A 14,692-nucleotide genomic window follows, 5' to 3' on the forward strand; every position below is an offset into this window, starting at 1 on the left:
CATTCCCTAGGCTCCTGAACTGTCTAATAATGGAGAAACAGAGCTGAGCACAAGCAAGCGACTGAGCATGGATGCATTCATTTCCCTCTGTTCTTTACTGTGTATGTGATAGGACTAGCTATTTGAAGTTCTTGCCTTGATTTCCCCACAGTGACATACCATGACCTAGAATTGGTTATAAGCTGAAGTAAATCTCTTTCTTCCCTAAGTTGCTTTTCATCAGGGGTATTTTTTTTTAATCACAGCAAGAGAAAAACTAGGACACTAGGTGTCTTCTTGGGACAGGTTCTGTGCCTGGATCTAAGGACTGAGCCTAGGTAGGATGGGCAAGGCCTTGCCCTCATGGAGTTGGCAGTGGGGATGGTGTCAGACTCTGGCTAGGCCAGATTTAGTCAGACAGGAGGACCATCATGTGAGAGACATGACAGGGAGAAGGGCATCCTGAGAAGGGAGGCCAGGTAGGGCTGTGGAGGGAGGGGTGACGTTTGCAGTGGGAGAGGACAAATCTGATTCTGTTGAGGGAACACTGAATCTGGGTGTAGCCATGGGAGGCTGTGCTTCTGGGAGATTTCTTTGTTATAGGATGAACTATGGGCTGCCATTGTGGCCAGTTACTGCATTCCACCATCAGGTGGTACAGAGCGCTCGTTCCCTGTACAACCAACCATGTCTTTTATATCCCCATTTCATAGATCAGGAGACCGAGGCTCAGAGACACTGAATCACCAACAACATCCAGGTCACACAAGGCAGAGCTAGGGCTCAAACCTAGCTCTGTCTGCAGACCCCGCCGCACATCTGACTGCTGCGACAGGCCCTCATGTGCCTGGATCAGCTGCACCTTCAACGGCCCCACTCCCTGCCTACATGGCCAGTATCCACCGGGATGGTACCAATGGCCCCTCCTCAGTACTAGTTCCATGGCAGTTTGGGCTCACCTGGAAGGAGGGCACCTCTCCATCTCCAGGGGACACAGCTTGCCAGGGCGCTGGTAGGCTGGCATTGAGGGAAAGTCTGTAGACAGCTGGGTGGCCTTTGCTCTTCACTTTGGAGATGTACACAGTGCTCATGGACTCTGAGGATAAGCAAGGGACGGAAGAAGAGAGGACGGTGACCAAACCAGCCTCAGGATTTGGGAGAAGCCCACCTTAGCTCTGTCAGCCGAGGAGCTGAGCGCTCATGCCCAGGTGCTGTGCTGTCCCTCTGTACTAGAAAGGGTCCATAGGAAGGATGGTGGGAGGTGATGGTCATGGGGCGGGACGGTGACGGGGATGGTGGCAGGTGGTGATGACAGGATGGGGTAATTAATGCCAGGTGATGGGAGGAGGTAGAGGTCACAGGTAGAGTCACACCCATGATGGTGAGAGATATCAGCAATGGAGTAGGGTAGTGTTGACATCAACAGGACAGTGTGAAAGGTAGGGCTAGGTCTGTTAATGACACGATGACAATACTGTGGGGTGACAGGGATAGATGTCCACTGGGATTACTTCCCTTTGTGTACTTCTCCCAGCAATCTTTCTAAGGGAGACTCCTGGAGAGGTGAGCCAAGGCTCAGCACACCCCCATACTGACTCTCATGATGGTGACCAAGGCAGGCTCATGGAGTCTGTGGTAGGTAGAAGCCTGGATAGAGTTCTAGTCAGGGTGGGCGGCTGAGATGATGTGAGGACTCTGAAGTTTACATATGATGTCCCTTAGATGACCCAAGGACACAGGTTCTTGTTCCCACCAGAGTATAGGCTCTAGATGCGACCCGCTCTCCACGTAGAGTCAGACGTGAGAGCACCAGGGTGCATCGACAGACGCCATCCCACTTACCCTGTGCCGTGGTCTCAGGCCGGCTGGCCCAGGAAACCCCAGAACCTCGCTTCTTCTTCTCCAGGGATGTCCTGACATTGTTCTGCAGGCTGTGGGGCTTCTCCTGGAACAGACCTGCCCCCCCATGGCCCCACAGAGTCAGGGACATGGGAGCCTCTGTGGCCACTCCTGGTAGGCAAGGAGGATAACCAGGATCTATGAACGGTCAGAGGCTAGAGGGAGCGGACATCAGTGGTTTGAAGGAGACTCAAGAAAACCAAGGAACACATCAAGTGTTTCCTATGTCTCCATCTGGAGGGGGACATGTGGCGGTGTCCCTGTGTGCCCACTGTGCCTGGCTTTCCCAGTTCTATTGGGTGGGTGTGAGGTCGGGAAATGTCCTGACTTGTAGTGCTACAGGTGAAGTTTTTGTCTATTCGAGAGAAACGTCACACTTTAAAACAGCAGCCCTCGGGGCTGGGGATTTAGCTCAGTGGTAGAGCGCTTACCTAGGAAGCGCAAGGCCCTGGGTTCGGTCCCCAGCTCCGAAAAAAAAGAACCAAAAAAAAAAAAAAAAAAAAAAAAACAGCAGCCCTCATCGTCATCCTGAAGCAGGGGTCATCGACCTCATTGGCAGAGGAGAGAGCTACGGTTTTGAGAACCAGGGACTGCAGGGACCAGGAAGTGAGGGGTGTCTAGGAGAGGCCACCCTCTTTGCTGCCACCCCAAAGGTCTCCCTGGAAAGGGGTTCGGAGTGCATTATAGGTACACAAATGAGGTGGCTCTCCTGCAGATAGCTGCTCTGGTGTCTGTCCAGCTGGGAAGTGGAGGTGGCAAGGGACAGGCAGGGGGGTCCCTGGGAGTGTGTGTTGTGAACAGGTAGAGCAGGTTGGAGCCTCAGTGGAGACCTGGGGACCCGAGCTGGGGCTGTCTATGAGATGCAAGGCTCTGGGTACCTGTCAGAGCTCCAGTCTGCTTATCATGCATTCAGCTGCTGCCCTGACCAAGGGGAAGGCTGGGTTAATGGGAACGACGCCCCGATTAAGTGAAGGCAATTAGGCAGTGGCAGCGGGGCTCCTCTCCGGAGCTGCAGGCATTCAGCTCAGTTAAGCCTCGTCTCTTTTTCCTTCTACCCACTGGAGAAGAGTGGTTTGACCCTTGTCCACCCTTGCTCTGCCCCCACTCTCCCTGCCCTAAGGGCTTAGATCAGACACCCTGAGGGCTGCTCCCCCCATCTTGCTCCTCTCAACACCGTCCCTGTCAGCATCCTACAGGTGTTAAATCATCCCCACATCTGTGACTCCTTAGCTCCTTCATGACTCTTGTAGAGATGGCACCAGCCTGCTGCCCACGTCCATTTGGTCTACCAACCGCAACCCCGCAGAACCCTGATCCACCCTGATCAGCTCCCCAAACCCTCCCCTCTGTCTTGGCTCTGCCCTTCCCTGTCACAGCCCTCAGCCTACAACCCTCCTTCCTTGTCCCTGTCAGCCTGTCCTGACTGACTCTCTCCCTCTCCTCTGGGTCTAACGTACTCTTTCCCTCTCTCGCTCGATTCCTTTGATGCCTCTTATTTTTTAGGTATCTGCTTAGACACACTCTTCTGGGCAGCCTTCCAGTGTATCCATGCCCACAGAGCACCCGATCCTTCCCCCCACGAAGGCTGCTGTCCGCTATTGTAACAGCTTGTCCCGGACTCTGCAGTGTGGAGCCCCTGAGCCCAGGGTGTCCGACCTCCCTGCTCACCGCACCTCTGCAGTCTCTCAGGCCAGCAGTGGGCCCACAGGAGGCGGGCTCAGCCGTCGAGGACCCTCACCTGAGCAGGTGATGCAGGATATTCCCTCCGCACTCAGGTTGTACTTGAGGTCCAGCAGCACCTGAATGTTGGTGTCAGGCCGGAAGAGCAGTGGGGCTCGGCTGGCGGGACGGAGCCGGCTGGCGAACACCAGGGACAGGATAAGGATGGAGGCGAAAAGCCCTGTGAGGGAGTGCCGTGTGAGGTGATGCCCTGTGAAGGATTCAAGGCTGGCGCCCCACCCTGGCAGAATCGTCAGTGTGGAGAGCAGGGGGAGGAGGAGGGACAGGAGGAGGGACAGGAGGGAGGGGAGGAAGGAGAGGAAGAGGGAGAGGAGGGAGAGCAGGAGGGAGAGGAGGAGGGAGAGGAGGGAGAGGAGGGCGGAGGGGAGGGAGAGGAGGGAGAGGAGGGAGAGGAGGGCGGAGGGGAGGGAGAGGAGGGAGAGGAGGAGGGAGATAGCACCACCAGAGGCAGGGACGGTGATTGTGTTTGTGTCGTTGCTGGGGCCTGACATAAGCTACAAGCTGATGCTCCTCCACAAGGGCTAGCTGGTGTCTCAGAGTATCTGGCCATTCCTGAAGACTGCAGTAGTTCTGGTGAGCCATTGAAGACAGTGATGGTGTTGCCTACGTGCCGAGCGCTTGGCAGGCCCTGACCAGGTCGAGACCTCGATATGCAGCAAACTCCTTACAGTTTTCTTACTAGACCCTTATTTGGTTTTGGTGCTGGGGAGACAGAACCCAGGCCTGGTACTGCCGAGCTATGCCCTAGCCACAGACACTGCTACCACCTTCATTTTTAGAACAAGAACTCAAGTGTGAGACTGGCTGGCACAGCCAAGGGCAGAGGGTAGAACTAGGGTTCAAACTCAGCCAGCTAGTCTACCCCAGGGCCAAGCACGAGCTCTCTACTCTCTTGCCTGGCATGTGGCGGCTTGTAGGCAGTGGCTGAGGAGGCCCAGGGGCAGCCTACCCAGGGAGAGGAAGAGGCAGAGAAGAGGCCGTGGTCAGACCTCTGAGAGTTACTCCACTCCCAGTGCCTGTTGCCTGTGGGGTGTGGACTATGTGCATGTGTCTGCCTTCAGGAAGGGACTGGGGCACACTCACCTACAATCACCCAGCGGCTCTTGACAGCTGCCCATAAGACCCAGCGGTGCAGCAGCTCTTGCAGCTGGGCGAGGAGCTGGCCCCTGCTGTTCCCGTCAGGGGTGGGCTGCAGACCCTCACAGTGCACAGAGACCAGTGATACATCTCCCAGCTCTAGAGATACTGCCAGGCAGAGTGGCAGCCAGTCAGAGTCTGAGCCACAGCTTGCTCCGGCCCACACCCGCACTGGCAAAGCCCACACACTAGGTGAGGGTCTCCACAGGCATGGCTCCCTTGGGGCCAGCCTATCTTTGAACCTCCCTCTGGAGGCCAGCCCCACTCAGGCCAGCCAGCTCTCACCTGGTTCATCCTCCACGTTCAGCAAGGGGATGTCATCATCCAGGTAGGGTAGGGGGCCCTGAGCAGGGCCACACCCAGCCCGCTCTGGAGCTGTAAACAGGTCCCCAGGAAAATGCAAGGAGCTCTTGCGGCCGCACTTCTGGTGGCAGCTGTGGAGGGCAGTGGACAGGCATGAGGCTAGAAGTCAGAGCACCCAGAGAGGACGGGGGTGGGGAAACGGTACGAGCCCAGGCAGCAAACGGCTGCTCCTGACTCCCAGGAGAAGCAGCACTGATGACAAGAGCCAGGGTTGATTTCTTCTGGAACCATCTGCCCTCAGCTGCTACCCTTCCTCCGGGGACATAAAGGGTAACAGGAGGTGAGAAAGCTGCCCTGTGATCCCCTAGGTTAGGGTTCTGCATAAAATGCAAAGGGAGAGGCCACAGGTCCTTGGGTCCTTGAAGGAAACAGCGGCTTTAAGGATGTGTGTAAGTATACCCATGGCCTGTTCGTTTGTGACTATACACTGCTGCTGGACAACGGCGTCCCTGGCTGTCTAGAACCAGTCACACAAGAACCCCAGAGGGTTTGGAGAGGGCGGGTGAAGGGGGAGGGAATGTCACCTGCTCTGGCAGGAGCTCTCCAGGGGTGCCACGTAGAGGCTCCAGAGGCCCAGGGCCGCAGGCATGGTGAACAGCACGGCCAGCCAGCAGCAGGTCACAATGAGGGACATGAACAAGCCGAAGTCATGGACAGCTGGGATCTGTATGTAGGCAGTGGGGATAAGACGCTGTGAGGCCTGGCTGTCTCGATGTCCAGAGACAACCATAAAGCTGGGTCTCTCCAGGCTGAAGTGGGAAGGACTGCGGGACAAGAGCATTGGGCGTGGAGGATGCCAGAAGCTGTGCTGGACACAGCGGCAGTGGAAGCGCTTGCTCCACCTGAGGACGGAGGCTCTGGTCTACCGGCAGTCGTCTGGGACAGCCAGAGTAAGCAGCTGGTAGAGGCCATTACCCAAGACACATCACACAAACCCAGGCTGCAGGTTGATGAAGAGGAAGGGAAGGTTGGTACCCAACAGGGGAAGAAGGGAGCCCCGGAAATTTCACAGGCACCTGCCCAGGGCTGTGGTGATTGGAGGAAACCCTCGACAACCAGGAGGCAGGCCTGAAGTTTGTGATATCACTTCACCATCTGCTCATCTCAGACCCAGAATAATCCACTGAGAAACCGTGGCCCAGAGAGGTTTACGTGAGCTATGAGGCCAGGCCACAAAGTCCCTCAAAAATGTGGTCCTAGGTATACAGAGCCCTACCGAGGAATACGGAAGTGGGAGTGGGAGAGGTGGGTATGCGGAGAGAGGAAAGAGAGGCTGAGGGAGGGAGAAAGGAAGACAGACAGACCGACTGTACAAGAGATCAAAATGGGGCATGTAGTGGTATGAAGAGCTCAGGCCAGGAGGAAGGAGACTGTTGGGCTCGCCATTTGCCAGCTGTGTGGCCTTTACCTTTCTGGGCCCCAGTTTCCGTGCTAGGAAGATAGAGATGGTGACACTCTTATCTTGGGTTGTACAGACCAGAGGGTAAAGAGGTTTGGAAATGATGCCTCGGGGCAGAGTCAGAGGGCACATTCACTAACTGGACTGCGGAAACCGCCCCACATGTTGGTTAGTCACAGAGACAGACTGCAGGGTCACAGCAAGGACCTTGAGATGAAGGGGCTGGGGTCAGGAGCCACCCAAGTGTGGGCGGATGGGAAGCCGGGACAAGGACCTCGGGCAGGCTTCGCACCTGGGAAAAGACGTTGGCCGCATAGGCGGCAGCAGTGGTCAGCGAGGTGAAGAAGGTGGCTTTGCCTGCCGTCTGGATGGTGTGGATCATCCGCAGTTGGGGGTCTTCCAGGTGTGTAGCCTGGCGGTATGTGTTGATGAATACAAAGACATCGTCCACACCTGCAGGAAGGACAGACGTGGGGAGGGGGCAGCTCAGTTCAGGTCCCACTTCTGTGTGCCTTAGATCCGGTGCCAGGTGGTTCAGTGAATGGCTCCATCCTGAGGTCAAGCCCCACCCACCAGACTCTTGGTTGCACCCAGCATCTCCAAGCTCCACCCACTAAGTCTTCAAGCCCCATCCACCAGACATCATGGCCTCACTCAGCCTCTCCAAGCCCCACCCATCGTGGCCAAGCATCACCCAGCATGTCCCTTGGCTTCACTCACTGTCTCCAAGACCCACCCACAAAGTCCCAAGTCCCATTCACTATCCTCCTTGGCTACAATGACTTAATTCAAGCCCCGTCCATCAAGCTTCCTGGCCCCACCCACCCCTCTTGTAAAGCTTACTTTCTTATCTCCCTAACACTCTCCTTATCGCCCAGAATGCCTTCTTGAGGAGGGGCAGGAAGAGACAGAGTTCTCAAGTGGCTGTCGCCCCTGCTGTGGCTGGGAGACAACTCACCGATGCCCACGATCACGAAGGCGGCCACTCCATTGAGGATGCCCAAGTACTGGATGCCAAAGACCACATGGTAGAGAAAGAGTGCCACCAGGCAACTGAGACCGATGCTGGCAATCCCAAAGAAGGACAGGAACACTGAGCAGGGCAAGGAGCACAAGGGACCATGAGGAGGGCCCTCGCAGAACACAGAACACCCCGTCTTCAGTGACCCTGACCTCAGGCCCCCATCTTGAGCTCCCTGAACCGCCCTGTCTGCTCCCGGCCATACATAGGGACAGTTTGGAAAATTTGAAGCCTTTCGTCCCCAGAGAAGAGGCTGAACAGGAAGCCTGTGTCACAGGTGAAATCACCCGAGGTCAGGATGCCCATGGTAGTTCTTCCAGGTCCCACTACCTTGCATACAGGGAGAGAATCGTGAGTGTTTTATATTGTGCGTCGCCTGAGGGGACCAGAGGTCCCACGGTGCAGGACCTATGTCTAGTTCACCACTGGATTCTGGTGAGTTTGAACATTGGGAGTTTATCTAGCACCCAATTAACATTTGCTGCATGGATGATTGCCAGTCTTGTGCACTTCTCTACCTCTGCTCACTTGGGCGAGAAGAGCACATGCGTCCTGCATACAAGCAGCAGTGAGAGGCGGCTAGCGCAGGTGAGGAGGTGACGCAGCCGGGAGGTGAGTTGTGGGCAAAAGGGCGGCTGCTCGTTATATAAAGTAGGCTCTTCAGTGATCCCTAGCAGTCTAAAAATATTCCAGACGCCCCGACACACGTTACCACGGTGTTTGAGCACCATTTGGCCCAGCTCTAAGGAGCTGCGTTTAAGGCTATCCCGGCATCCTTGAACAGGCCGGTGCGTGCCGCAGGGAGGGAAGGCGCTGGGTCACGTGAGCCTTCGGAGATGCGGTACCTGAGCAGGAGGTTAGGATGTAGACAAGGGCAGCGATGCAGCTGCTGCTAATGAAGGCGAGGAGCATGTCGTTATTGAAGGTCCGGCGTACCTCATAGTCGAAGAGGTCTGTCCCCCCATAGAGGACCTGGACTTTGCTGGGTGAGGAAGGCCATGGAGAAAAGGAGGAAGACAGGAAGGGGATTAAAGATGACTGCGGACACTTGAAAGCCAGAGCCCTGCCCTTCATTAGCGTCTCTTTACTTTGGCTGCTCATCAAAATCACTCGAGTTTCCAAAAGTCCTGATATGCAGGCCCGATGCCAGGCAAATTAAGTCATAATTTCTCGGGTGGAGCTGAACCGAGTATTTTTTTTTCCCCTTCAGATCTCCCAGGTGATTCAACGTGTAGCTGAGGCTGAGAACGACCGTTCTACACTGATAATAATCAACGATAATCAGCCCTTCCTCTTCCGGTTCTCAACTGTCCACAGCAGTCTACAGTCAATCAAACTGGTTCCTGATAACCCTGTTTCACGCCGCTATTCAGTGTGTGCTCAAGACAAGTTATTCCCTCAAGAAACCCAGCCGGGATGGCTGTTTTTTTTCCCTGTGTATGTGTATGTGGTGTATGCATACCTGTTCATATGTGTGTGTGTGTGTGTGTGTGTGTGTGCGTGTGTGTGTGCATGCACTTGCATTTGTGTGGGTGTAGAGGCACAATGTCGATGTAGACAGTCCCCCTGTTGTGCTCCAACTTCTGCATTGAGGCAGTTTTCAACTGAACCCAGAGTTCTCAGACACAGCAAGTCTGGCTAACCAGCTCACTCTGGGGCCCCATCTCCACTTCATAAGATTTACAATGACAGGTGGACAGCCACACTGATCCAGCACTTATATGGGTTCTGTGGACCTGAGTTCTGGTCCTCACACTCAGGCAATGAATACTTTAACCACAGTGCAATCTCCTTAACCCTAACTCTCACACTGTAATATACATATTTGTGAGGGAGAGTCTCACTACGTATCCCTGGCTGGCTAGATATGAGAAACCACATGAAACAGGACTCTGGATACCAGAACACAGAGGAGGGCAATCCTCTGAGATAGGAATAGGCCGGACACTGTGGGTTCCAGGGCTGATGCCTCGATGGGGTTGCTGGACCCAGGATAGCCCCGCAGATCATTTAGTAGATTCTCTAGCAGCTGGAAAAATCCCTCAAACTCCATGAAAACTGTGACCCAGTGACCCAAAGGCTAAACAACTGAAGAGACTGCAGTGCACACCGTAGATGAACCGCTTGGACACTCTCACCAGGAGAAAGACTGACAGGGGGGAAAACACGCCACAGACCGCTGGGACAACGACAAAGCTCTTGTCAGAAAACGGCAGTGCCGTATCCCCAGACACTCAGGGGAAGCTCAACCCAGAACGCTGTCTACCCAGAAAAACCCATTTCCAAAGCAAAGGCAAAAATCAAAACTCTGTTAGATAGACGAGCCCGAAATTACCTCTGCTACACTGAAGGTGCTAAGGGGGCCCCTCTGGTGGAAGGAAGACGGCAGTGTACAGGAGACACTATGGATAATGCTCACTGTAAATGGAGATGCCACGAGTAAAACGTGCAATGCCTTTATTTACTTCTACAAAAGGAAACTGGCTACTTAAACGCAAACAGATTGAGGACCATAGTGGTGTAGAGGCCACTGGAAACACGAAAGAGTGTGACTGGGTGAGATGGTACCGTCTTAAAGATACACTGTGATATTTAAGGAGGTAGAGTACAAATCCTAAAGTAACCATTAAGACTCACGGCTACCAAGAAAAACAAAAGCATAAGAAATAATCCACCCAGAAGAGTTTGTTTTTTAAATCTCCATCCTATCTATTCAGTATAAGGGTCTAGAGGTGCTAGCCAGTGAGATTGGGCAAGAAAAAGAGAAACAAAGTGTGTCTCTACTGGAAAAAGAAGGTACAGATCTCTCTTTATCAGTATAGCAAATGCTTACCTGTGTGGGAAATCCAATGGAATCTAAAAGAAATAAAAATTCAAAGCAGCAGCAACGACAAACCCTCAGTTTAATGAGGTCATAAGGCACAAAGGAAATTATAAATTCAAATTAACAGTTGGAGAAATTATATAACTGTTTTAAATGTTTAGTGAAAATAGGAAATGCTTGCGGATAAAATGAAATTGTGCTCATGGGACCAAAGACGCAACATTTTAAGGTGTCTATCACATTCAAGATACCAGGAGATTGACTTTCCTGTCTTGTGGTACTTGGACTTGAACCTAGGGCCTCACACATGGGAAGCACATGGCTCTACCACTGAGCAATGACCTCGGGTATTTTTAATTTTTAAAAATAATTTGAGGGGGTTGGGGATTTAGCTCAGTGGTAGAGCACTTGCCCAGCAAGCGCAAGGCCCTGGGTTCGGTCCTCAGCTCCGGAAAAAAAAAATTGAGACAGGGTCTTGTTACATTATCCAGGCAGTCCTTAAACACACTGTAGCACAGGCTGGACCATTATTTTTCTGTCTCAGCCTCTCAGGTATCTTGGGACTACAGATTTGTGCCAGATCTGGTCATTTATCTATTTCAGAAATAAAGGAGCTGATTCTAAAATTCACCTAGAAATGCAAAAGATCTAGAACAACCAAACTAAAAACAAAACAAAACCCACTAAAAATGATCTGAAGACAGACAGGGAAGGATGCATCTCAGTGGTAGGGTGCTTGCCTAAGATGAGAAATGCCCTGGGCTCAATTCAAAACAAAACCTCGGTGTGAAGTTATAATCACAACTGTGTAGTTCTAAAGTGCTCATCCATGGAACAGAACAGAAGTTTCAAAAATGGACACATTTGTAGACAGAAAGTTTTGTCCATGGTGCAAAGGCACAGAGAAACATGAGCCCTTCCAACAAGTGACACTGGGGTTATTGTGAAAATAATATGCCTCAGTCCATATCTTGCTCCAGGCTCAAAAGCGAACTCAAAATGAATGTCGTAGTATGGAACGGAAAAACCCAATCAATAAAAGGCACAAGTGGGCAGCCGCGAACACAGAAATTCACACTTGGCCAATGCACTGAGAATAAACACTTGTAGAGTGTCAGCCACAAACAGGACAACACTAACAAGAGTCAGGGAAGATGGGGAAAAAGGGGGTGGGAAGACTTTAAAAAAAGTCTTTTTATTTGTGTGTATGAGTGTTTTGCCTGTATGTATGTATGTATGTATGTATGTATGTATGTATGTATGTATGTGTGTGTAGGCGCCATGCGTGTGCGGAACCCATGGCAGCTAGAGAGGGTGTCAGAACCACTAGAATTGGAGTTATAGATGGTTGTGAGCAGCCATGTGGGTCCTCTGCATGAGCAACAAGTTCTCTTAACCATTGAGCCGTCTCTCCAGTGAGGTGAAAAAACTGTACAAGACAAGAAGTCGAGGAGGACCAGAGGGAAACAGTACCTTGTGGACACGATAGGGATTCTGCAGTCACGGACTCACAGCGGCCGTGCCTACCTGAAGAGCTGCACGGGATCAAGCCAGTCAGCATTTCAGCTTGGAAATGGGAAGGGATCATGAGTTCCCAGTCCTGGCTAAGCTACGGTTTCTGGGGGAGGAGAGTCAGCTCTCTCTCTCAGGGTTTGGCCCCTGGTAGGTCTACTGTACTCACAGGATGGCCCCATATCCATGAATATATGACCGGCACAAATTGGACTCAGTAGGTTATGAAATGGAAAAGACATTACGTTTGGTGGTGGTGGTGGAGGAGGAGGAGGAGGAGGAGGAGGAGGAGGGGGAGGAGGGGGAGGTCTGGGAGGAGTTAGGGGAGGACTGGGAGAATGTGATCAAACACATCACATACATGGATGAAATTCACCAAAGAAACTAGGTGGATGGCAAAAAAGGCTCATGGGCCTTTTGTTCATTCGGTTTCCATCACCCTGAGGTGGGCAGTTTCCCCTACCACATGCTTCTGGCACAGGGCTCTGCCAAACCACAGACCCAAACCAAGGGGACTGGAAGAGGCCAAAGACTAAACATGAGTCGAATGAATCCTTTCTCCTTTAGAAATCGGAGGACAGATGTCCAAGCCATTACCCATTAGAAAAATGCAAACCAGAGACAGCAGGGTTGCTACTACACACCTATTAGAATAGCCTCATTCATTCATTCATTCATTCATTCATTCATTCATTCAACCATTCACTCATTCATCCATTCTTCCTTCTTTCCTAAATTAAGAACAGTTAGGGGTTGGGGATTTAGCTCAGTGGTAGAGCGCTTGCCTAGGAAGCGCAAGGTCCTGGGTTCGGTCCCCAGCTCCGAAAAAAAAAAAAAGAACCAAAAAAAAAAAAAAAAGAACAGTTTAAAAACTGCACTACCTATATATGCTGGCTAATTTTTGCCAACACGACATACTAGAGTTACCTGGGAGAGGGCACTTCAATTGAGGGAATTGCTCTGTCAGACTGACCTACAGACAGGTCCTTGGGTGTTTTCTTGATTGCTAGTGTGAAGGGCCCAGTGTGGGCAGTGTCACCGCTGGGAAGGCCTGGGAGGTATGAGGAAGGGGGATGAACATGAATGAGCCAGAAAGAAGCTGCGCTACTCCATGGCCTCTGCTCCAGTTCCCGCCTCCAGGTTCTTGGCCTCCCTCCACAATGGAATGTCACTCCCCAAGTTGGTTAGGGCTAGTGTTTATCACGGTGATAGAGAAGCAAACTAGAACACCCCCACCAAGTTTAAGAGGGGAATGTAGGAGACCTGGAATTCTCACCCTCACCGGGAACACAAGAGAGTACAAGCAATATGGACAACTCAGGAAGTCTCTGAAGTCAAACAAGTGATAACTTTTGCCTGACCATTTTACCACGAGGCTTTTTTCCTGAGGCCCAAGTAGTTGCTCACAGAAAGTTACACATAACCACTCGATGGAACTTGATCGGTGAAGCTGGAACCTGGGAGTGATGCAAACACTCATCAGTGAGTGAACACAACTCGGTGCTCAACAATAAACTGTCGATACATGATAAAGCATGGACACAATTCAAATAGGCTGGAAGGAACGGACGGGTTCCATCAACAGGGAACACGCTACAAGATACCTTGCATGCAGAGCTCTTAAAAAGGATGCTACAAAGCAGAACATGGACCTGGAGAGATAAAGAGTACATCCTCCTCCAACAGAAGACCTGGGTTCGATCCCCAGGACCCACCTCAGAGCTGACAGCTGTCTGCAGCTTCAATTCCGGGGAGTCTGATCCCCTCCGCTGGCCTCTCAGAGCACTGCACGCATGTGGTGCCCTTAAATACACACAAGCAAACGTTCACGTGCATAAAACATAAACAAAACAAAACAAAACACTGGAAAGGGATAGCCAGGGTTGGGCCGGGAAGCAGGATTCGGTCTGAGCTGGTTATCAGTGGACATAAGGAAACGCACTGGGACTTTATGATCTTGACAGTGGATGTGTCAGTGCTAATCAACTTTAAAATGTTAAGTACACACAGTTGGTCGTGTGCCAATCACACCTCACCAAATGTTTTATTTTTCTCAACCTCATACTCAACGGCCAAGAAGAAAAGATCTGTCTTAGAGAATTTGATGGATTAGATGACTTTTCTTTGAATAAAAAAGCTGAACGTTAAATCAGTCATTTCCTGCATAAATGTTAATTTATATACCATTTACAGAGTATTTTATGGGAAAAGGAGCTGGGGAGATGGCTCAAGGGTGAAAAGCACTGGCTGCAACTGTGGAGGACCTGGGTTCAGTTCCCAGCACCCACATGGTAGCCTAGTCTGTAACACCAGTTGCAAAGGATCCGAGCTCTCTTCTGGCCACTGTGGCTGCCACCCCACATAATAAACACACGATGCACAGAAATGCATATGGAAAAAACACTCCCACACATAAAATAATAAATTAATCTTTAAAAGACAAACGAATTAAAACCGGAGAGGGGAAAAAACAGTCCTTTTAAGAGAGCAACAACGGGTAGGCAAGATGGCTCAGTGGGTAAAGGTGCTTGCTGCCAAGACAGACAGCAGGGGTTCTGGAATCCACACAGTGGAAAGAGAAAACACGTTCTTGCAAGTTGTCCTCTGACTTCCACACGCACACAGTGACACGCATGTGCACGCACAAAATAAACAAATGCAGCAAACTCTTTAATAAGAAGAATGAGAGGTAAGGAAGATCCGCAGCTGACTCCTCTGCAGAAGCCAATGGAAGTCGCGTGACAGTGAAGCGGATTCTTTTCAAACAGTCACGGAACACAGCTGCCAATTTGGAACGTCACACAAGTAAGGCAGATCA

The 14,692-nt window shown here is 51.7% G+C and overlaps 1 protein-coding gene across 4 annotated transcripts in view; it reads right to left on the reverse strand.

Annotated features, from left to right (window-relative positions):
• Disp3 (dispatched RND transporter family member 3) overlaps window positions 1–14,692 on the reverse strand; it is a 48,821-nt gene that overhangs the window by 13,796 nt on the left and 20,333 nt on the right. For all 4 annotated transcript variants that reach the window (XR_005504461.2, XR_005504462.2, NM_001107992.2 and 1 more), the window contains exons 4-12: window positions 8,384–8,520; window positions 7,476–7,610; window positions 6,810–6,970; window positions 5,643–5,782; window positions 5,041–5,189; window positions 4,702–4,863; window positions 3,617–3,778; window positions 1,822–1,935; window positions 939–1,075 (exon numbers count right to left, since the gene is read on the reverse strand). Coding sequence is in view for 2 of the 4 variants with exons in the window: in NM_001107992.2 (NP_001101462.2) it covers window positions 939–1,075; window positions 1,822–1,935; window positions 3,617–3,778; window positions 4,702–4,863; window positions 5,041–5,189; window positions 5,643–5,782; window positions 6,810–6,970; window positions 7,476–7,610; window positions 8,384–8,520 (1,297 nt within the window). In the remaining 2 variants the exon portion in view is untranslated. The remainder of the gene's footprint in view (window positions 1–938; window positions 1,076–1,821; window positions 1,936–3,616; window positions 3,779–4,701; window positions 4,864–5,040; window positions 5,190–5,642; window positions 5,783–6,809; window positions 6,971–7,475; window positions 7,611–8,383; window positions 8,521–14,692) is intronic.

The sequence above is a fragment of the Rattus norvegicus genome, chromosome 5 (assembly GCF_036323735.1).
Source record: "Rattus norvegicus strain BN/NHsdMcwi chromosome 5, GRCr8, whole genome shotgun sequence".
Classification (NCBI taxonomy): Eukaryota; Metazoa; Chordata; class Mammalia; order Rodentia; family Muridae; genus Rattus; species Rattus norvegicus.